At 36.5% G+C, this 24,815-nt stretch overlaps 1 protein-coding gene across 1 annotated transcript in view; it reads right to left on the reverse strand.

Annotated features, from left to right (window-relative positions):
• Nucleotides 1-1,737: 1,737 nt before the first annotated feature.
• LOC131054358 (protein RBL) overlaps nucleotides 1,738-24,815 on the reverse strand; it is a 35,138-nt gene continuing 12,060 nt past the window's right edge. The window contains exons 5-6 of the mRNA XM_057988856.2: nucleotides 2,492-2,712; nucleotides 1,738-2,272 (exon numbers count right to left, since the gene is read on the reverse strand). Coding sequence (XP_057844839.2) covers nucleotides 2,147-2,272; nucleotides 2,492-2,712 — 347 coding nt within the window. The 3' untranslated portion in view covers nucleotides 1,738-2,146. The remainder of the gene's footprint in view (nucleotides 2,273-2,491; nucleotides 2,713-24,815) is intronic.

Here is a 24,815-nt window from a genome sequence, read left to right on the forward strand (position 1 = left end):
TCTCTTGACCTTTATCGCTTCCTTTACCTTTTCCTCTCTATCACTATATCTCTACCTACTAATGGCAGGAACTTGACGCTTTGCTTGTTATTATGAGATTTAAATAAAAAATTGTATTAGTGATTTAGGCACCTCTCCCAAACATGAATGATAAAGTTTACCTTAGGCTAATGATTAAGGTGACGTTAAAGAGATGATAAATGTGATGCATATAAACTTAAATAGTTCGTATTTGTATGTAATTTGTTTATAACTCGTGGTATTCAATTATAATATTGTTATTAACTGTTTGGCTTGACGAAAACGAAATACTGAAATCTCTTTTTTTTTCAGTGAAAACAAGACTCATGATATCTTCCTTTCCTTTTGAGAGGACACTGAAAGATAAAGAATCCAGAGGAAAACAAACTTTAACAATTAATGCCTCCAATAATTTTTCTCAAAAAACACAGTGAACAAGAAAAAGAGCTAAGTAAAATAAAAACAGCTATCTCATTCAGTATCTTTCATAACTCTTGTCCATAATAAGAATATAATAGCAGTCGACAAAAACTGTTCACCCAATGGTACAACTGCTAGTATATCATTTTTCTTAATTCATAATTGTCATAAGCGCCATGCAATTTTTAAAAGCTTAAAATTTATACCATTCTACCATCAATGGATTGAACTACGATACAAGTTTCAGTAGGCATTGATGACCATCTCAAATATCTTATTCCCATAATTATGTACGTAAAATTACAAGGGCTATATTGAGAAAAACAATTTTACCTTCCATCTTTTACTAGCATTCTCAGAGTGCTGTTAGTGATGTTGAACGAGAATCACAGATTTACTTAACAACACTCTCCCTCTTTCCAGGCACATAACAAACTTACTGAAATCTTAAACTACCTTTGACAGGACCACCTCTTTCCCAACACTCGCCAAACTTATCAAAATCTTAAATTGTCTTTGGCATCCCCCTCCTCTTTCCCTGCACACGCCAAAGTCTTCTATCCAACCAGAACGTACATAACATCCATAACCTTCAAGCCTACCTAGAGGTAATAAAGGAAAATTTGAGGTGAAGCACTGCTTGTATTATGTACTAGGGCATATTACATACTAGAACCGGGCATTGTTTTGTTTTCTTAAATAAACACATTGAAGACAAATATACTCGCTAATAAATAACTTACCATCTATTGATCTCTATCCATGGGTATCTCAACACCTAACGAAGATTATGTACCATTTTCCGACTAAGCAAAATGAATTTATGCTAGTGTGGCCAAAATTTCAACATGTTAGCTGCCAAAATTAAGTTGGTCCAAGAAAATCTCTTTTCATTTCCAAAGAATGGTAATTTGTGACAAATATAATTCCACTGGACAAAAATATCATGCTTTCTTCTGTGTTAGCATTTGCAAGACCATGTCATTATTATAGACTAATAGCAGAGCCGGTCATACATACCCTTGAGATACGTAAAAATTGGGTTAATGTGAAATTGCAAAAATTCAAAAAAGGCAGGAATTAAAGAAGTAATGCAGAATCTGGAGAACTAAAAAACAACATGCATATCAACACTGAATGAATTCCCAAATACTACAGTTATGAAAAAGATTTGGGAAAGGGTATAGCAAATGTAGTAACTTGTAAGTTATGAAACCAAAAAAAATCGCCCATCATGTAGTAATAACTCATAAGTTATGAAAACAAAACAAAAATTCCTGCTCAAGGATTCTGAACTATCTTGCAACTATGGTGCTTCCATTACATAAACCACAGGAAAAAGAATTTACAGAACCCTCCAAAAATGTGTATTGTCCATAAAAGGGAGTATACTCACTAGACAATAAAAATGTAACAATAAAACCCTAAAGAATGGAACTTGTATATGCTTTGCATGCCATGGTGCAAAAATTGATGCTGAAATTAACCAGATATACAGCATCACATATAGCACATTGTATGTGAATGCATGAAGGTTGGTCATGGCTTTAAACTCAAATTATACAATGTTGTTTTCCAACACTGTAATCAAAGCTCATGATTGACAAAGCAGCTCAAAATTCATAAACAAATGAATTTTGATTTTATATTCTGGAAATGCATTTTAGGGGAAAGAAGTTGGATGGGGAAAAACAATGACAAGATTTTACATATATCTTTCATTCTGAAAGCCATTTGCCTCATCTGTAGGTGAGCCGGCTGGTTCAAGATGATGCATTTGAGGACCAGTCTTGAGTCTTTTCTTACTGGTCTTTTGCGGCATGCCTGGAATCTGATGAAAAGAAACAAGAAACAAAAGAAATTAAATATAATAAATTATTTCAAAACATGAACATATAGAAATTCAAGACATTTTCTATTCTTGATATTAAATAATTATTTCACTGAAACTGACTATTTATGTATCCTGCAATACTCTATCTAGCTGCACTAGACATTCCTCTATCATCTATGTATTAGATGGTACAATAAAGTTTATGCAAGTAAATACCTCATCTCCAAATTCTCCCAAACCCTCCTCTTTATCCAGTGAACTACCTTCAATCAGGGCAAAATTGGTTGCAGCCCCAATGCTACTTTTTACTCCAGCCTTCTTCTTTGTGCTAGGACCATGCTTCTGAAATGTTTTGCGTCCCATTTCAGCCTGCATCTCTGCTCCTTTCTCTGATAGCTTCCGTCTCCTCCTAGCTCGGCCATTTAAACTCGTCTCATCTATAAAACATTTTGGAAGCATATTAGAGGTGGAGAACAAGTCAATGGAACCCATCCATAAATTAATGCCCCACTAGAAGAAAAAAACAATCTATAGATACTGAATCAGATTCATTAGGAAAGCAACACATGCATTTTAAAAATCAACATTTCAAGTTTAAAGTTAAACTAATATAGATCATTTATCACAATTCAAAATCATGATGCCTTCTTGAAAGTTACTTTCACAGACTCTATAGTCTAAGGCATGTTTATACATCTACATAAATGGACAAGAATACAAATTACTTACTAAACATTTGCATATATACCCAACTAAGGTATTAATTAACATGAACATTCTTTTATTAACATTTACACCTTCATCAATGCATCTACATGTTTAATATTTCCCGCCACTATTTTGGTTTGTTGCCCTTCAAAATCACAACATGTTGTCTCAAAGCAGTTCTATGCAGGATGCTATTTAGAGGGCCTTGAGTTTGAAAGATACTACAACCAAGGGCAAGCCTTACCCCAGGAGTGCACCATCAAGATCACATGGGAAACCATTTCAAAAGGATGTTTTGCAACTGAGGGCACTACCTCCTAAGCCAAGCAAGATGGAAATATCTAGGAATGAACTTTGAAGGAAGAAGTTGTGTTTCACATGCAAAGAGCCATGGGAGCCAGCGCATAGATGCTTGGGCAAGGGACAAGTACATTACATTTAAGTAGCACCCAAGGAAGATTCTAAAGTTGAAGAGTCCAAGCCTGAGATTGTGGTAGAAGAGTTGGAGCATGAGGAGAAAGAAGAAAATGCTTCTGGAAGCACACTTGCAGCACTTTCAGGTTCACCTAGATATCATTTGTTTCACATAAAAGGATCCTTACAAGGACAAAGGTGCCAGTTTTGATTGATAGTGGGGCCACCCACAACTTCATTGATGGGATGGAGGACAAAATATTTCAAAGGGATCAGTGTCACATAGCAGATGGGTAAACTATTCCATGCAACCAAAGGATCCAGCAGTTAGAGGTGACTCTAGGAGGGGACAAGATGCTAGATGACTTCTATGTGATTGATTATAGAGCTCTCAACAATAAGACAATCGAAAACCACTACCTCATACCCAGGATCAATGAGTTGATGAAAAAATTCACATGGCGGTGTAATTCTCCAAGATTGATTTAAGGTCGAGATATCATCAAAAGAGTTAGAGAGGAAGATGTGTACAAAACAACCTTCAGATGTCACTATGGGCACTATGAGTTCTTGCTCATGCCATTTGTATTTACCAATGCACTCGCCACCTTTTAGTCATGCATGATTTAGGCATTTATTGTGCAATTGCAAAAAGTTTGTGTTGGTTTTCTTTGATGATGTCCTGATTTTCAGTAGAACATGGGAGGATCATTTGAGATACATAGATGAGGTACTGGCATACTGGAGCAACGTTCATTCTACACCAAGGCATCCAAATGCGAGTTTGGTTTGACTGAAATGCTGTATTTGGGATTTAAGATAAGGGCCCAAGGGGATGGCATGAATGAGTAAACAATCAAAGCGATTCAGGATTAGCCTAGACCAAGGAATTTGTCACATGTGAGGGGATTTGTGGAACTTTGCAGCTATGGAGGTTTATGAAGGGGTTTTCACAACTTGTGACCCCATTGACAAATTTGACGAAGAAAGGAGCCTTCTCTTGGGGCCCTACAGCACATATAGTTTTTAGAAAGTTCAAGAAGGTAATGAGATCATGTCCTATTTAGCTATTCCAGATTTTTCACTTACTTTTGTATTAGAATGTGATGCTTTAGGAGAAGGAATTGGAGTAGTGTTGAAGCAAAATAGACACCGATAGCATTTGAGAGTAGAAAGCTCAAGGACATGGAGTGGAGCTTATCTATTTATAACAAAAAAATGCTAGCCATCATGCACGCACTAGCCAAATTCAGTTAATATTTGGTTTGTGGGAAGTTTGTGGTGAAAATGGATCATAATAGTTTGAAGTTCTTCCACCCTCAAAAGGATTTGAATGATAGACAAAAAAATAAGTAAGTTGCAAGCCTATAATTTTGACATTGAGTATGTTAAGGGGAAAAATAATGTGGTGGTTGATACACTCTCTAGGAAGCCATATTTTGCTCTATGATTAATACATATGCTGATGGGAAGGTTTCTATAATAGTAGAGATGCCAAAAACACCCTTGCTATTGACATTTTGGAAGGGAAGTTACAAGATGACAAGAACAAGGTGGTGGACAAACTTATTCTCTATAAGGATCAGATGTACCTTGTGCCAAAATCAAAGTTGAAAGAGAACATTTAGAGGACATGTCATGATACACCACTTGCTAGTCACCCAGGACTTCTCAAGACATACAACTAGGTAAGGGAGCGATTTCCATCAAAAAGGCTCAAAACGGATGTGTTGAGGCATGTTAGGGAGTGTGGGAGTTGCCAACAAAGCAAAACAGAGCATGCATTTCCAGCTGGTTTGTTGCAGCCCCTGCCATTCCAAACCCGGAAAGAGAGAGCATCTCTACGGATTCCATTATAGGTCTCCCAAAGGTGTAAGGTAAGAATTGAATCTATGTTGTTGTTAATAGACTCACTAAATATGCTCATTTTCATTCTATATCTTCAGAGTATAGAGCTCCACAAGTGGCTGATCTGTTCTTTAGAGAGATTTTTAAACTACATGGACTGCCAAAGAACATTATAAGTGACAAAAACGGCAGATTTATCAGCTTATTTTGGCAAGAATGTTTTGAATTGACAGATACCAAATTAACTCCAAGCACTAGTTATCATCTTCAGACCAATAAACAAACAATAATTCTATAAAATGGATAGAATGATATTTGAGGAACTATGCCACGAGGCAGCAAACAGCTTGGATAAAATGGCTCCACCTTGAAGAGTATTGCTACAACTCCACTCACCAAATGTCCATAGGTATGACTCCCTTCAAGACTTAGAAGAGTCCTTGGGGCTAGATTTTGGTTCAGCAATGCCTAGATATTGTGCATGCACTGATAATCTACAACAATCCCATAACCAACAAAAGATGTGTGTTGATCATCACCAAACAGAGAGGGTATTTGAGGTGGGAGACATGATTTTCTTGAAGTTGCAGCCCTATAGACAATCTTCCCTCGAAGGAAGTGGTGCTGAAAAGTTGAAGCCATAGTTTTACAGGCCTTGCAAGATCGTAAGGAAGATTGGTGGGGTTGCTATGAGCGGGAACTTCCAGAAAACAACAGGATTCATAACATTTTTCATGTGTCATGCCTGAAAAAGGCCCTTAGGCAGAAAATCACTCCCTCATTAGAGTTGCCAACCCTTGATGATGAAAGGAAATTGATTTTGGAACTGAAATCCATCATTGATATGAGGGAAAAGAAGCTCACAAATAAGGCCATAACAAAACATTTGGTGAAATGGAAGAATTTACCCCTTGAGGACACCACGTGAGAAGGAGCTAAGATCTTTAATCATCCAGATCTGACGTTGCTCGAGGGTAAGCAACACTGGATGGAAGGACTGTCATATCCCCTACATTTGCTGAGCCTGGTAATATCATATATTTTTATAAAACTGTTTATAAACATTAATTAATAGTAATGAAGTGTGTGTGTATATATATAATCACTTTTTCCTGGGGTCAGCACCAATGATAAACCTCATTTTCATGCCACTTGGCCCTTCCAACTTCAAGTGCAAACAGATATATAAGGAGCTCTCTTGTTCATGCTGAAGTATGGGAATTTGGTGAATTTCTCCTGAGCAAACTGCTTAACTAACTGCCTAAGACACAAACATCAGGGCAGGTGCAAATGAATCCTCTTTCAAGTCAGTGAATTTATTGAGAAAAGCTTCTAGTACTTGTTGGGCTGCAACTACGTAAGTTTGGGGGCTTGAACACTAAAGGCAGCAAGTTTTCCCAGGTGCAGAGGCCACCATGCAAAGTCAACACCACCCACAAGGCGCAGTATTCATCCATTTTGCCCATCATGACAACTGAAAGCCACCTAAGCTGCCACATCCCAACAATCTAAGAGGATCACCTGCTACTGAATCAACATAGCGCCAGGTCTACAGATTGCTGAGGCACTTTTATGTAAGACAGCTTATATCTGCTATCGCCCTAGGGTTGCTCTCTGTAAACTTTGTAATGTTTGCGTAAGAATCTATAAACTATGTAATGTTTGTGTCAAAATATTATGAGCAAAACAGTTTCAAAAGCCATATATGCATGAAGTGATCATTATTTGAATTGATAGAGTTCAATAAAATTTGTTGTTTATCTATGGTTAAGTGTCTAGTTTAGTAGTGGCAAAATTTTGCAGATACCTCATGTTATTGCTAGTAGTTTGGTTTGATTTTTGCAGATACACAGCAGGGTCAAGGGGCGGAACCCCCACCAGCAAGCACAAACAAGGCTTCAAAAACCTCACAAACCTCCATGACAAATGACTTTTCACAATTGTATCACCTTTCTTTTATTTCAATAAAAATAAAGATTATAGGGTGTTTTATAGAGTTTGGGAGGCATCAGTGGGGCCCATTGGCCATTAGGGTTCAGCCTTGGGCACTGGTTCCAAGAAAAAAAATTGTTCTTTTTTTTGCTTTTTTGTTTTTTTTTCACTTTTTCTTTCTGACCACAAGAGAACCATCCCAAGGACGTCCAAGTGTCCCCGCCATCCTGATGACATCCCTGGAGCCCTGCAGAGGTGGCGGTGTGGCGAAGGGATGTCTCCCCCAAGTCCCATTGTCCCAAAAATATCCCTGTCCCAGAAGCATGGGGATTTTTTGGGGGTATGTGTAATCATGATTCACTGCTTTAGTCCTTCAGAGTGATATGCAAAATAGACTAACTCAAACCACTTGAACCTTTCCATATGTTGACACTAAACCTATGTAGAAGTTCCTATCCAAGTAAAAAATCTCAACAGTTTATCAAATTTGAGATTTCAATGTTCGATATAAATGGATTAAGTATAGCAATTGTAAACACCTAAAATTGGCACATCATCATTTCACCTGATAACTTGACCATTTCCTCTATAATTGATTTAGTAAATCCATATTTACTCAATTAGTTATCCAGCTTTCATCCCTTTATTAATTAAATAATATTTAATTATTTAATTGATAGTATCACTATTCATCTATTAATGAAAAGTGGATAAAATAGCCAACTAATAAATATATACTATTTATTTAATTAGCCCACTAATCCCCCACTTGCACATTCTTAACTTTCAATAATCCCTTCAAATCATGCACATCCTCCAAAAATGTACATATGCATGAGCCTTTGTACACAGGATATGGACCTTTATACATGTGACATGGGCCTTGGTACATGTCACATGGGTCAAAGTTTTGCCCATATCCCCAAGGTATTTCAAAGTACCCTTTAAAGCTTGTCCATTCACTTCTTCCAAGGAAATCCTCAGCCATTGATTTCCTTTTAATCTTGGACTCCTCCCCATCCATCAACCTTATGGAAACACTTGTCCTCTCATCATCAACTCAATCCTCTCAAACAATTTGAGCCTTTGATCCCTCAAATTGATCCTAGCCATTCAAAACATCATCCCTCATCCAAAAGCCTATAAATTGGATGTAGCCTAACCCATTTTCATCTTAACCATGAGTGCAATGTTATGTTGTTGATAACAGCAGTCACATAAAATCATCTTGGTGCACAACCACCATAGCTTGGCAACAAGAGTAGGTGTTAGCAAGATTTTTTTGGAACATATTTGGGAACACTCATGCCAAAAGGAGAAAAAAGGTGACTAAAGAGCACCTCAAAAAAACATTTTCTTCATCCATACAAATTTTGTCTTCACACCAAAAAGATGGAGAGAAAGGAGTATCATGATGGCATTGACTCCGATGACACTAATCCATGTTCATATTAAATTGCTGACAATGTGAATACCATGTTCACTAACAAAGATCTCACTGAAATGGAGAAACAAGCAGCAGCAGCAGAAGCATTGGAAGATGACACACTTTATGATTCGATCAACCCGAGGAAGATAATTAAAATTTGCTTTCCAATTCAAAGCTGACAAATACTTGGAAGGAGAAGTTGTACATGTGAATTTTGAGCCTTTAAGGGATACAAGTCACGTGACATATCTAATCATTGATTCATGACAAATTGATGATTAAAATATGATCATGCATTCTCTACATTCATTTTTTATGTTTCTCATGCAATGTTTATATTGATTTTATGAATTTCTGTAATTTATTTTATTTGCCAAGTTTTCACTAAGTCAAATTTTTACACTGCCAAGATTTAGCCAAATCTGAGTTTTTGAAATGTGTTATTGTACTGGAATTATGGCAAATAGCAGAGACGACTGGAATTCCAAGGAGTGTAATGTTTATATAACTGGACTCGAGTACCCAGATTACATCCCATTTATGTGGGATACCAAATCAGGGTAACAAAATCTGCATGTAGTTGGATCCAAACAATAAAAATGACTTGGCCAAAACCAAAATATTGTGTTTCGATTGGGTGAGGGGGATGCAGAAAAAGCTTGTGCAAGTGCTCATGAATCCAACGATTTTCAGTTGCAAAGGAAACCTGGTGATGGCAAAGCCCTGTTCCACTTCCTTTTTCACTGGCAACGGCAACTTATCCTTCTAAGGTGGGCAAACTATGGCACATGGTACAGAACAAAAGTGATAAACAAGCTATAGATAAGCAAGCTAGCCGATGAGCTGGTGGTCCAAGGCCCCAATGTATTTATGTCAATGGGCTCTCCTTTACCTTTGTAAGATTATCATTTGGAAGAAGATGACGTGCGGTATTATCAAAGCCCCAGAAAAGCAGAAAAGCTCTGGTTATGAAGGGATCTGAACCACAATATTAACTAAAGTTAAGGAAATTGTAGAATGAGCCTTAAAACCTATCAGGGATTCATGGAAAGACAGAAATTAAAAATCAGCAAGATTGCTGATGGACACTTGTGCAGCCCATATACTCAATTTGGTGCACACCAAGATGGTCAAAATCAAGTGGATAGGAAAAAACTACAAAGAGGCCAAATACATTCAGACTTTTGAGGAAAAGTATCAACTATTCAGGCAAGATTTAGGATAACAAAATTGAAATTTTAGATTTCATCTGTCAAAGATACTTAACGCCTTATTGGTTTATTTTGTCTAAATTTTAGAACATGCATATTTTGTTCCTCCACTGATCCCACAAGAATAAAGTCTAAACATACTTAACTTGAACCCAGTTCAGAAACTGCAATCATGAACTATGGCACCACTCCTTGAATGAAAACATCCATGCATTCAAGCACATAATCCCTCTGTTACCCTGAGATAAGTGCTCACTAATTGGTTTACTACTCTTAAGACCTGTATATTTGAAATTATCATTTATGGCTCACAACTTGTACTTTGTAGAGATATAATTTAGCTGCACTATCTCTTAACTGCTATAGCCTATAATATCACACATTTATAAGGGATGAAAGCAGAAAGCTTTTACTGTAATGTCCCCAGTTCTAAGACCAAACATGGTGTGGTCCAAGGAGGGCCAACCTAGGACGCATTTGTGTCAATCAATAGCAAAAAAAATAATTAGACAGGTATGTCTGATATGTGGCAATAGTCTTGAGAAAGCTCCTTGTATTATCTTTATAAATGATAACAACATTCAAAGCCAATACAAAGAGCGAGTTATGAACATGCACGCAAGTAGCTACCAATTATGACTTAAGACCAATGATATGGCAAAGCAATGATAGCAATTGGACTTGTTTATGAGACAATGGTATCTCAACATCGCTATGAAATCCAAGTCAGCGATAATATTAGATACATATAAGGAAGCAGCGATTAGGTGGCAAATTGTTTATATGATATAGCAGCAAGTACCAAAGATGATTCAAGTCTTAAGATATCAAAGTTGGTTTTAATATATCAACTCCATAATAGAAAGTTTAGTAACATGATATACAACATGATGACTTTATGATAATGTTATATTGAGACATTCGGTGATCACAAGGAATTGTATGCGACTTCTCTCAAGATGTTACGCACTCAGAAGGTGCAATTATCCTATGTCTTATTAATAACTAATATTCATGTAAATGGTGCGATTAGCACAAATAACCAACATCCATGTAAAAGTGTGATTAGGATCCTAACAATCAACTATGATGAGATGCAAGGATGGGACATGTCTATCCCAAGCCAAGGGTTCGAATTGCCAAAACAATGAAGAGATGCAACTCCTCATATCCACATCTCTTCATCGCATATTCAAGAGATTCTCATATCACTCCAAGGGATCATCGGATGAGATCAGGAAGAATACAAAAGAATCTGCAAGAGGAAATCGAAGCATCACATCCTTATCGGAAGATCAATATTATCTAAGATTGAATTGCATTGTTGGCAATCAACTACTGTAACTGCAGACCGGTATGCTGCATTCATGTTTTAATGTTCGTTATTTACGCCTGCATTCTGTTTGGAATAATAATCAATGATTATACAATGTAAACTAATATACATATAGGAATATCAGACTTACATTTTCCCATAATAGGAATATCAGATGTATATTTGACTACATTCGTGTACATATGCATTCATAATAAATAACAGTTTATTATATTAGTGGCCTAGTCTTAATTCATCTACTAAGACCTATGAGTGGATAGGTCGGTGTGTGTACGGAAGCACAAGTAAAACCTCGCAAGTGATGGTGGGCCCAAGATGGTTAGGGACGTAGTCCTGGACCTTGTGAGAGCCTCCTTGTAGATTGGTGTCAGCACCCTATGACAGTGAATCCCCATCCCTTATTAGGATTAGGGAAGAAGTTATGATAGGACTAATGTAATGAATGTTGAATGTATTGCAAATACTAATTCATGTATTAGTTAGAAATATAAATTGATAAGGGAAGAAGTTGAGATAGGACTAATGTAATGAATGTTGAATGTATTGCGAATACTAATTCATGTATTAGTTAGAAATATGAATTGAACATGATAATGTATAGTAATGTGTGTTAATTCATTGAGAAACAGGCAGCCTCCTAGTAGGGGACATTAAATTTACGTTCTTGTTCTTCTGATAGGGTGAGAATGTATGAGCCGACTTTGCTGTTATGTATGATCAAAGATAACAACTCTATTGTTTCTACTTGTCTGCCATTTGTTTATAACTATGCCTCAAGGTCTGTGTTTGTGTTCAAGTTCAGCAAAAAAAAATAATCGGAGCAAATTTGTCAACTGATAGAATTCAAGTAAAAACTTGTGTTTAAGTTCAAATAATATAAATTTGCAATTCTTATTTTTAGTATAAGAAACAAATCAACGAGATTGTGAAAATAGGTAAACATTAATAAATACATTTGAGATCTATATAAAAATATGTCCATACAAAAAATATGAACCAAGATGCCAGTGATTTATCTAAGACAGCCAACTCAAAATAGATAATAAAGTAATAATAATATATATAATAAAGAAAATTGCTAGGGCCAGACTACTACTTGTTAGGTCAAGCGCTCAATCTGAAAGGACACAACTCTTGCCAAGGGAAAAGGTATGTGTGAAGAGGTACGTCCCTGCCCCAGAAAAAGATATAGAAGTAGAACAATTTCCCCAAGGAAGGGGCATCAAGAAGGGAATTGAATCAGATCAGACCAACTAAAAGCAGAAGAACAATTTTACAAATCAGAGCAGACCTATTACATCCAACATATAAATATATTAATACAGAAGATTATAAGCATTCCATTGAATATCATATCTATTCAAGGTCTAATAAGCAGACCCTAGAGAAGATCTAAGGAACATTTATGAGCAGAAATGTGTAAAGACTATGAGCAGATTATTCAGACATCATCAGTAGTTAATTTCAGACTTTATGAGCAGCAAGAGATCGAACAGGGGCAGACCTGATATAATCAGAATCAGGCATACAGATATTAGTATTACAACTGTGAATTGATGTGAAATAATAATTCTTGTGGATCTCAACTAGGAATTATGATTTTAGGGCAAAAACTAGGGCATGTACAGAAAAGGACATTACAAGTAAAGGCAGCCCAAGCAGATATAAAGCGGTGTAGTTAAGCATTATTGATTAGCATGCATTTGAATACTGATCAGATATGCGTATTTGGTGTGAATATTAAGAACATAATAAAAGCTTATAGGCAATTCATGTTTGATGGCAATTGTTTCTGGTTCTATCCTCTCTAGCTATGGTCTCTTGCAACATGGCTCCCTCTTCTTGAAGTGGGAAAGGAAAGAGGAGGTGCCATGACTATATATTCAACCCTCATGGAGAAGGGAAGGAGACATAAGGAACAAGTATATGGGGAAAAGATGGTGGGAAAATTTGTAAGGTGTATAGAAAACGAGATTCGAAACCCAAACCTTTGCTATTAGGTTTGCTGGATTTGGAAGCGAACAAAATAGGTTGATGGGGCACCTTCTGTAGGAATAAGAGATGCCACGACCAAATTGCTTTCAAATCCTAATCAATCAATAGGAGAAGTAATGTCTTCGATGCAGCACACTCACTAAGGTGGGCCTTTATGATGTCCAATGCAACCAACACTTGCTACATGATAACATCAAGGATGTGATAAATCAAGAAAGAACCTTTTTTTACTACTAACTACATGCATAGAAGTTTAGACCATGCAGAAGATAGCTAAGATACTCAACATCAAACTCTTGAGGAAATGGTTGATGTTTTCGTTTGCTGTGAAGATGAGGAGGAGGGCTTTGTTGAAATTCTTCCCCCTAAGAAATTTGCAAAATTCAGGAAATGTAAAGAAGCTGCAATGGCTTGGGCAGTTCAAATCCCCTGCCCTACCCACTCTTCCTGAAACTCTTGTCAGTCCTCTTGATAAAACTGAAGGGAGGGCCATGGTAATTTGTCCTCTTTTCCTGATATGAATACATTGCTGATAGTAGTGTTAGAAGTCAGTCCTAACCTTCGTTTGGCTGTTTTTATTCCAGTTTCAAGATCTTCATAGAATGTGGTAGTTAACAATGGCAATCCCTTTTGTAATTACAATATGATACTACAAATAGAAGGAAGCATTAGCTAATACTATGTTCTCATAGTTACGTATCTCCCCTACTAAATGTTAGGAAAAATGGTATCTCAACCTTGCAATAACAAGAGGTTACTATTGATAAATGAGCAAAGGGGTACCCCCCTTTGCCAGGTCCAAGGAGGGGAAGGGGGGGTGGCTCCCTTGTCAGCGGTTCGAGGACCACGTGCCCTAGCAGGGGTTTGGGGCAGCGCCCTCAAAAGCCACATTTTATGTATAATTTATCATTGTAAATCTTGACCATTTATTATTAAATCAAAGATCTAACAATGGATATTATGTGTGTTTTGCTTGCACTAGAAGACAACCCTATGTTATGAGGGTATTGTATTACGATTGTGCATTGTGATGTATTATGAGAGTCTAGCAACTATTGAGCTGCCTTTGGATATCCGTTGGTGCTACTCCTCTAAGAAGCTTGCTCTACAAATATATCATAATCTGTTGTTGATTTCTAAATAATATATTGGGCGGCTTTTGGAGAGTGGGGTTTTTCTTTTGAAAGGGTTATCCCCGCATAAATCGCTATGTTGAGGAATGGAAGTTATGTGTTATTTTTGTTTAATTTCTGCAAGTGTTGTAAAAATTTGAAAAATTTTGCATAACCCTCCTCTCAAGGTTAGTGTAGGACGTTCTTGAAGAAAACACACACATACTTATACTAAGAGTGGGGGTGAATCAGTATAAGACCAACTTTTTCAATTTACAACTTTAGTGATCATAAAGTAATAATCAAAGCATCCGCACAATTAAAATCTAACAATAGACGACACAAGATGCACATGGATTCAGGCGGAAAGCCGTACAAGAGAAAAACACGGCAAAATATTGCTTTTATAGAAAACTCCTTACAACTTCGTAGGCGCCAACCCACAAGAGACACCAATTCCCTCCAATGAGCACCAACTCAACAAAAGACACCGATCTCTTCGAGTGAGAGGCTCTAACCTCTTGAAATTGCAAAGTAGAAGGCACCAACCTTCAAAAAGCAAAGTGATTATGATGTTTTGGATCTGCCCTAGATCCTTTCAAGGACTTCAACAAAAATCTGCCCACTCCTTCACACAAATCTGCCTTGAATTTCTGATCTCTAATCTTCACTCGGAGCTGCAATATGATCTTCAAAACTATGCTCACAAATCTGAAATAACTTCACAACAAGCCTTTATGAATTTTGCATAAATTCACCATAGATGCTCCACAAGAATAAGACAAATTAATCTCATAAACTCTACTGTAGATCTGATCTAGAAATACAAATGATATTCAATGAATGGGTGTATAAATGATCCTCAACACTCCTCTATACATCTCCAAGAGGCACCTTCAACCAATAATCATATCCCTTCAACAAGGTCAGTCAAGGCAGCAAAGAATAATTATTTAATCTGAATTTACTACTTCCAAAATGGGCGTCATCTTCCATGAGGTCGGCCCTTGCATAATCATTTAACTTCCTTTTTCTAGTTTGGCCAGCAGCAAATTAATATTTATTTATATGTTATTTAAATCCCTTTTCAATGGTCGGCCAGCATTTAAAGTTTATTTCCCAAGGGTGGGTGCACAAACCTAGGAGGTCAGCCCTCTTTGGGTAGCCCAAAGAAAACAACATTTTATTTATTTATTTTGACAATTATTTCTCATAGCGCCGGCCATCATGAAAGACACATGGGTCAGCCTGTGGACGATTGTTTTGTGACCACACCAACACAGAATAAAGTTTTCCAACGGTCACTTAATACTCTCTTGATCAAAATCATATGTATGCTAAGATTACAGGAAGATCATAAATTGACTCCAAGTTTCCAACTACGTACTAGCGACTTTCTGAAGGATAAAGACTCGTTTGGTTGATGTTGTTGGTAATCCAAGGGGACTTATGTTTGGATCATTCTTTCACTTCTTTGTTGTGGCTGGAACTTCATCATCAGATATAGCAATTTTGTAATAGTTCTGCTTCAAACGAACTAAACTGGAATGAACTCAAATTAAAGGGGAAAGGGTTTAGGAAGACTAAGCTAAATCTAAGAACTCAATAGATAACAATGATCCAGGTGAGATCAACCACACTTTACTTCGCCACTAGTAGACAACTACATAAAGAGGGTGCAATCTTCAAAGGATGTGTTTGTAAAATTTTAAACCATCAATGAACACCATCAGAGAACAATGTTCATCCAACAATTTAGATTAAGAACATACATATAAGAGCTCGGTCCAACCTTGCACTGTAGATAGAAATCATCTATCAACAAAAGGTATGAGCAAGCGATCTCACCATAAAACAATGTGATCAACTTCGTTCATCTAAATTCTTGAAACAAATCTAAACTAATTGAGGAAGGTGAAACCATGCAAGCCACAAAATAACACAAGTTAAGACCATTAGCGAGCAATGTATCACTGTTCTTATCTTAATAACTTATCGCAACAATTTCATACAATCTCCCTACTTCACAAATGAAGGGGTGACCCCCTTTTATAGGCCTCCAAGAGGAAAATGGACGGCTGAGATTACAAACCAATCAATGGCTAAGATTAAACATGCAAAACCCTAATCAAGGTTTGACTAAGAGATTCCCAACCATGACGCCAAGTAGTGGGAATGATGATAAATGAGGAATCACGCCCACTATGTATTATTGCTCTCTACCCCAAAAATGGCGTCCATAATGCATTAAATGCCCATCACTCCTCAAAATTGTCCATTATGCATTAAATGAGCCACTGCTTCCTTGAATATGCCAATTGTCGTGCAATTAATCAGCCACCACTTGGTCAAAGTGTTCACTAGCTAAAAATGCACCATCATGCCGCCATGCATTCAATAGATTCTTGCCATGCAAGTGGACCCCGTCATCATAGGAACTTCTATAATTTTTTGGATTGTGCTTCATTAATACAGAATATTCTCTTTGCATGTTGCCAACTCATCCTTTACAAGAATCTTTCCATTCAGAGCTCACAAAAGATATTTTGGAAGATTTTCCTACCTTGGAAGAATTTTAACAATCTTTTCCACTTCTAAAGGATTCATGAACACCTGGAAATTTTGGAGAGAGAAAATATTTCAAGAGAGAGATTTTTGTCCTAAAGAAAAATTTGTGTTCTTGTGCACACCTCATCCTGAAGGTTGACCATTTTTTTCACATCTGGGGAATTTCCCTTTTCCGGAATTCTAGAGAGAGGAAGTCCTCACTTAGCCAATTTTCCTCGTGCCTTGAAATTCTTCACCTCAGGTGCATTTCTTCCCAGAGGAAGGAATATTTTGAAATTTTCCTCCTTGGCCTTGAATTCCACATTTTGTTTTGTCCTTGGGCACATTTTGAAGGTGGTGAAGGATTTCTTTGGAATTGACATTTTCCTCCTAGACAGTGTTTCCTACATTTTCTACTTGTCCTAGAGTGCATTTGCAAGGAAGTGGAGTAATTCTGGAAAATTAGACTTTTCTTCCTTGATGTCCCTTTGGCGTCCATTCCTTTCCTAGAGTGCATTTTCTCCATGGTGGACGAATTTTTGATGTGGAGGAAAATTCCTCCTTAACATCATTTTGGCGACCAACCTTGACCTTGATTCTACTTTGCCCCGAAGGAAAGAAATTCTTCATGCCTTAGCCAAATTTCACATTTTCCAAGGCCTTGAACATACCTAGGGCACATTTTGACCTTGTAGGAGGAATTTTGGTGTGAAGAAAAAATTCCTCCTTGACCCCATTCTAGCGCTCTCCTTTTGCCTTGGGTGCATTCTACTCGTGGGGGAATTATTTGAGTTGAAGGAGAAAATCCTGCAAGCTTAGGGAAATGCACTCCTCACCTGGTCCTGGGCGCAAATATGGAGTGGAGGAGGAATTTCCTCCACAAGGAAGAATCCTACCTTGCATGGTTTTGGCACCCTCCTCTTGCCTTGGGGGCTAATTTGAGGTGATGGAGGAATTTTAATAAAAATGGATTTTCCTCCATGTCTTGATTCTAGCGCCCATCTTTGTCTTGGAGCACTTTTGGGAGGTGTGATGGAATTTAGATAGATTTTGAACTTTCTCCCTTTGCCTTGGATTTTGAGCTCATCACCTGAATTGGATGCGATTTCTAGATTGAAGAGAATTTCTCATCTAAGGAATACTTTCCTGCCTTAGGATGGATTTTTCAATGCCTATTCCACTTCAGGAAAGAATTCCAAACTTAGCCATTTTTTGATCAATTGCTTGCTTTTTCAACTTTCTAGATTTGGAACTAGGTTTTCAACAATGCTCTGCCATCCGTGTCCTACCAACTACCTAAAATAGACTTGCCAAAAATACACTTACTAAAAATAGTAAGTACTTCTAAACATCAAATTAGGGCAAATCGGGACAGGGTGACACATACTAAAAATAGGCTGCTAAAAATAGTAAGTTTGTTTAAAGGCAAAATTAGAGGCCAATCCAAGACAAAGTGAAACTTACTAAAAATAGCAAGTGCTCACAATTCGCTCAAATTTCATTGGTAGCTTCCTTGAAGGGTCCTGACTTCAATGCTACATTCAAATTTTTTGAAAACCCTAAGGAAATGACCTCAAATCTAAGTCTGAAGGGCAAAAACCCTAAAATAGACAAAACAAGCTCCAGACTTAGTCAAATTCGCTCAAAACACTTGCAAACTTGATCAGAATTTATCAAAAATACTTGCAAACCAGGGAGACTGAAGGGATTGCTGCGAAAAGACCCAAAGAACCATAACCAAAAGACCACAAGGACCAAAAATACAAGGGGGTCCCCATTTGCAATGGGGTGATGTGTGAAAATGTCACAACACGACCATGTACTTAAAAAATGTTGTTTATATATATTATCTATGCTAAATATTATTTATTTTTGCCTTTGACATCAATGACAATTTAATCCAACAATCTCCCCCTTTGTAATTGATAACAACCCTGTAAATATGATCTTCTTGAAGCAACTGGATCAGCAACTCCCCCTTGATGTAATGCTCCCCCTTACTCAACTTCTCCCCCTTTGACATCAATGGCAAAGGGTATGTGGGGCCATCTGAACAAGGCAATGAATAGCTTGTTAATATCTCTTCACGGGTTTAGTTTTATTTAGATTAATTTTTCATTAGTTTATTTATTAGGTTTTTTTGTTCCGGTAGTTTTGTATAACAGTTTACAACTGTTTTTGCCTCCTCTTTATATCTGCTTGTTTATTTTATTTTGGATGTACAATTTTTTTATTGGAATACAAATTATATTCAGATTGCCATTCTTTCCATTCTTTTTTCTATCTGCTGCTAACAGAGATTCCAGATTGTTATTTTCTGCTGGGCTAACAGTGGTATCAGAGCTTTGGAGTTTGGAGTATATTTTTATGTGAAGCATTTGAAGATTGTAGCTTTCTACAAAATCAATATACGGAAACAAAAATTGATTCAGGTGAAATCAATTTATTTATTTGTACAAGAATTTTATATCTTGTTATATTTGGTAAAGTTTGGCAAGAGATTTTGAGCAATCCTATAAAACTCTGCAAATTCTATATACATTTATTTTCAATTTACAATGCAGTCCATTGTTTAATTGATTGGGGAAATATTAACTGGAAAAGATACTTGGTTGGAATGGCATAGAAAAATGGAAAATACATTAATGATTTATGGTATAAAATATGTGATGGAGATACCCAACCTACAGAACCAACAGATGTTAAAGAAAAAGAAATTTGGAATTATAAAAATTCAAAAGCCTTGGCTTTGATAAGAGCTTTAGTTAATGGAGATGTATATCGCCATATACAGGGATGCAAATTTGCTTGGGAAGCCCTTGACAATTTAAAAAATTTATTTGATTCTCATTCAGAATTAGAATTTATTCAGTTACAATTAAAATTGTTCAATCTTGAATTAAAAAATGGTGATGTTATGAGTTTGGCTTCTGAAATTAGAGCCATAAAACAAGATGTTAATGCTGCTGGTGGGAAAGTTGATATTTATCTCACTGCTTTTATTAAGTAACTCCTTCCAACACATTCTACTTATCTAGAGTCCCTTCAAGCAAGTAACCAATTGAAAACCATTACTTTTGATTTATTGGTTGAAAAGTTGGCTGAACGTGAAAAAGCTTTTGGAAGGAAAATAGATAATACTAATGAAAATGTTTGTTTTGCTCACCAAGAAAAACCTCTAAATAAGAGCTCTTCAAGAGGAGGTTATAATGAAAGAGGCAAAGGTAGAGGTCAATGGAGGAAAAATGATAATCAAAATGATAGGCAACATTTATATTGTAAAAGATGTGGTAGAAAAGGAAGTCATGAAGCACATGAATGCAAGTTGTCATGGGATAAGATAGAAAGTTTTAAAGAAAATACTTTTAAGCAAAAAGATAAAACAAAAGTTTATAATGATGATAAACATTCAGATGATAAAATTCCAGGAGCAGCCCAATTTGCTTGTGATAGTGATGGTGATCAATATGTGCAAACTGTTTTTGACTTTGCATCTAATTCCTCATGGTATGATTCTTGGATCTTAGATACTGGAGCCACACAACATATGACATTTCGGCGTGATTACTTTGAGGAATTTCATGAAAGTGCATGTGGTCCAATTTATTTAGCTGATAAATCAAGTCTCAAACCTATTGGAAAAGGAACTGTTCGATTTAAGTTGCCTAATCTTCTAGACTTTGTGCTTCATGATGTATTGTTTATTCCTCAATTGCAACGTAATTTGTTATCACTAGTATTGATTCGACAACAAGGCTACTCTATTATGTTAAAAGATGGGCAAGTTGTTGTTAGAAAACAATCAAATAATCAAATTGTATTCACTGGATGTGAGGATGGGAGATTATTAAAACTAAATGGCACTTCTTTTTCTAAAAATTTTGCATATCTTACTAAAGAAGGTAGTCTATCTCCTGTTCTTTTATGGCATGCAAGACTTGGGCATATTGGTTATGATAACATTCATATCTTGCAAAAGCATGGTGTTGATGGCTTACCTGTTTTGCCTAAAACAATTGAAAAATGTGAAGCATGTATTCTTGCGAAGCAACATAGAAATTCTTTTCCTCGCTCCACTTGGAGAGCACAAAGAAAATTGCAACTTATTCATTCTGATTTATGTGGGCCTTTACCAGTAAATTCTGTGGGAGGATCTAAGTATTTCATGTTGTTTATTGATGATTACAGTCGCATGACTTGGATTTATTTCTTGCAGAAAAAATCAGAAGCTTTTGAAATTTTTAAAAGGTTTCGTGTTATGATTGAAAAACAAGCTCAATCTCAAATTGGTACTCTTCGAACAGATAATGGTGGAGAATTTACTTCTCTAGATTTTTAGGACTATCTACGTCAAAATGGGATCCAACATCATCTTACTGTTCCAGGTACTCCTCAACAAAACGGTGTTGTTGAACGAATGAATAGAACTATCATGAATATGATTCGTGCAATGTTATATTTTAAAGGAATCAAATTACATTTTTGGGCTGAAGCAACAAGAACTGCAGTTTATCTTCGTAATAGATCTCCATCATCTGCATTACACCAATCTATTCCATATGAAGTGTGGTTTGGATATCCTCCTTCTGTTCGACATCTTCGCATTTTTGGTTCCACTTGCTATGCTTTAATTCCCAAGGACAAAAGAAGTAAGTTACAGCATCACAGTATTAAGTGTATTTTTCTTGGTTATTCAGAATCTTCCAAAGCATATCGGTTGTATGATGAAGTCAACAAAACTTTCTTTATTACATGTGATGTTGTATTTGTTGAAACCTCCAACATTGCTGAAAATTATGAATGTAAATTCAAACAGCTTGATACAATTACAATTTTGTCTCCTTTGATAGAAAACTCTTGTGAGATTCCACATATAGAATCTATATCTCTAAGTGATCTAATTCACGTTGCTCCATCAATAAAAGACCAAGAAGAAGCCCATCATGATGAGCTTGAACTCTCTGAACTATTAACCACTAATACAACATCTAGTAATGAAATGGTCACATCTTTTGTGCAACCAAAGTCTTCTCATAAGTGGGCAAAACAAGTCCAACAAACATTGAAAGATTTAAGACCTGATGAAATAGGTAAAACAGGTACAAGAAGCTCTTACAAAGCAAGGCTCCAAGCTCAAACCAATAGTGCAGATAACTTGGAGGCCATTGGTGAACTCAATCTCATAATTGACTCTGAACCATCATCCTATAATGAAGCCAAAAATATTACAGTATGGAGGAAAGCTATGCAAGATGAGTATGATGCTCTTTTGAAAAATGGCACATGGCAGTTGGTTGATCCTCCACTTGGTTGTAAACCTACTGGCTGCAAGTGGATTTTCAGGAATAAATATAAAGCAGATGGTACACTTGACAAACACAAAGCCCGACTTGTTGCCAAAGGTTATGCTCAAAAGGAGGGGATAGATTATGATGAAACCTTTGCACCTACAGCAAAATGGACCACCATTTGTGCTTTGTTGGCCCTTGCAGCTCAATATGGGTGGAAAATTCACCAAATGGATGTTAAAACAGCATTCTTAAATGGTGATCTCAAAGAATCAGTTTATATGACTCAACCAGATGGGTATGCAGTCAATGGAAAAGAACATCAGGTATGCAAGCTTGTCAAATCATTATATGGTTTGAAACGAGCTCCTCGAGCCTGGTATGAAAAACTTACCGAGTATCTCTTAAAGTTGAATTACCAGCATTTTGAATTTGATGATGCCACACTTTTTGTTAAAAAACTTGATAAGATTATTGTCTATCTTATTGTTTATGTGGATGATTTATTTATCACTGGTCCCGATGAGAATAATATTCAAAATGTGAAAGAACAACTGAAGCAAGGTTTTGATATGACTGATTTGGGCCATCTTCATTACTATTTGGGTATTGAGGTAACTCAAACACCTCATTTTATTTTTATCACCCAACAAAAATATATTGGTGAACTTTTGCATAAGTTTGGCATGGCTGATTGTAAACCCCTTAGTACTCCTATGGAACAAAATCTTAAGCTCTCTTCAGATGACCCTTCAGCATTGGTTGATGCAACTATCTATAGGAAACTTGTTGGTAGTTTGATTTATGCTACAACTACCTGTCCGGATATTTCTTTTGATGTTGGAGTTCTTTCAAGGTTTATGCAACAACCTAGAGAAACTCATTGGTTAGCTGCCAAGCGCATTCTTCGCTATTTGCAAGGTACTCAGCACTATGGGCTCAAATACTCCAAGACAAACCAATTTTCTTTGGTTGGCTATTCCAATTCCGATTATGCAGGTGATTCTACAGATGGAAAATCTACATCCAGGTATTTAATGTATCTTGGATCTGCTGTCATCTCTTGGAGATCTAAAAAGCAATCTGTTCCAGCTGCCTCTTCTTCCGAAGCTGAATATATGGCCACCTTTGAAGCAACTCGGGAAATCTTATGGTTTCGAAGAATTCTTGAAGACTTGCAGACACCACAGATTTCATCAACTCCACTCTTCATTGACAATCAATCTGCTATCAAAATGGCTAAAAATCCAATATTTCATGATCGCACCAAGCACATCAATACAAAGTTTCATCTAATTCGGCATTATGTGAAAGATGGCACCATATACCTTAAATATTGCCCCACTGCAGATCAACCAGCAGATATTCTTACCAAGGCTTTGGGCAAAGAAAAGTTTGAGAAGTTCAGAGAAATGCTCGGCTTAACCCCTTCAGTTTAAGGGGGGGATGTTAATATCTCTTCACGGGTTTAGTTTTATTTAGATTAATTTTTCATTAGTTTATTTATTAGGTTTTTTTGTTCCGGTAGTTTTGTATAACAGTTTACAACTGTTTTTGCCTCCTCTTTATATCTGCTTGTTTATTTTATTTTGGATGTATAGTTTTTTTATTGGAATACAAATTATATTCAAATTGCCATTCTTTCCATTCTTTTTTCTATTTGCTGCTAACAGAGATTCCAGATTGTTATTTTCTGCTGGGCTAACATAGCTCCCCCTAACATCACTCCCAATTTCTCTCTCAAGCACTCAAAAGTCTCTTTTGGAAGAGGCTTTGTGAAGTTATCTGTAATCTACTCCTTAGTAGCAACACACTCTGACTTTACTTGTTGCTCAGGTACTTGCTTCCTCAAGTAATGGTATTTAATCGGAATATGTTTTGTCCTTGAGTGCATAACAGGATTCTTTGAAATGTTGATGGCACTCATATTATCACAAAGTAAGGGGATGGGATTCTCATACTCAACCTTGATATCTTTCAATGTCTGCTTCATCCATAAAACGTATGTGCAACAAGTTGCTGCTGCAAAATACTCCGCCTTAGTTGTCGATAAAGAAAGTAAAGCTTAAGAGAGATTAGATTTCCACACTCCATTAGATTATGCTAGTTTCTAGATTTCACTATGTAAGCTTTATTTGCATCAACGTTTTGATCGTACTAAATGATCCATCATCAAGATGAGAAAGCTGAAGGAAGTAAATGAGTGAAAAGTTGATGCAAATAAAGCGTAGACAGTGAAATCCAAAAACCAAGCAGTAAACTGAAGCTTGTTTCTTTCTTAACCAAGATACAAGACAATTGCCAAGGATGAATGCTCCTACACTAGTGCTATTCCTATCATCAACACTACCAGCCCAATTTGCATCTGTATAGGCTCTAAGAGCGAAATCTTTGCCTTTTGGGTACCACAATAAAAAATCTGTAGTTCCCTTCAAATATGTCGATATTCTTTTGACTGCATTTACATGTGTTTCCTTCAAAGCTACTTGAAACCGTGCTACCAAACCAATTGCTTGCATAATGTCGAGCTGTGAAATCATAGATCTATCCATAGTCTAATTTGTTGTAGGAGATTCATCATCTTTGCTCAATTTGCAACCAGTAACCATAGTTGTACTTACTAGATTACAATCTTCATCCTGAACTTCTTATACTTGGTTTGAGAAATAAAGATCCCTTTAACTGACTGAGAGATTTGCAAACCAAGAAAGAAAGCTCAC

The sequence above is a fragment of the Cryptomeria japonica genome, chromosome 3, assembly GCF_030272615.1.
Source record: "Cryptomeria japonica chromosome 3, Sugi_1.0, whole genome shotgun sequence".
NCBI classification, from domain to species: domain Eukaryota; kingdom Viridiplantae; phylum Streptophyta; class Pinopsida; order Cupressales; family Cupressaceae; genus Cryptomeria; species Cryptomeria japonica.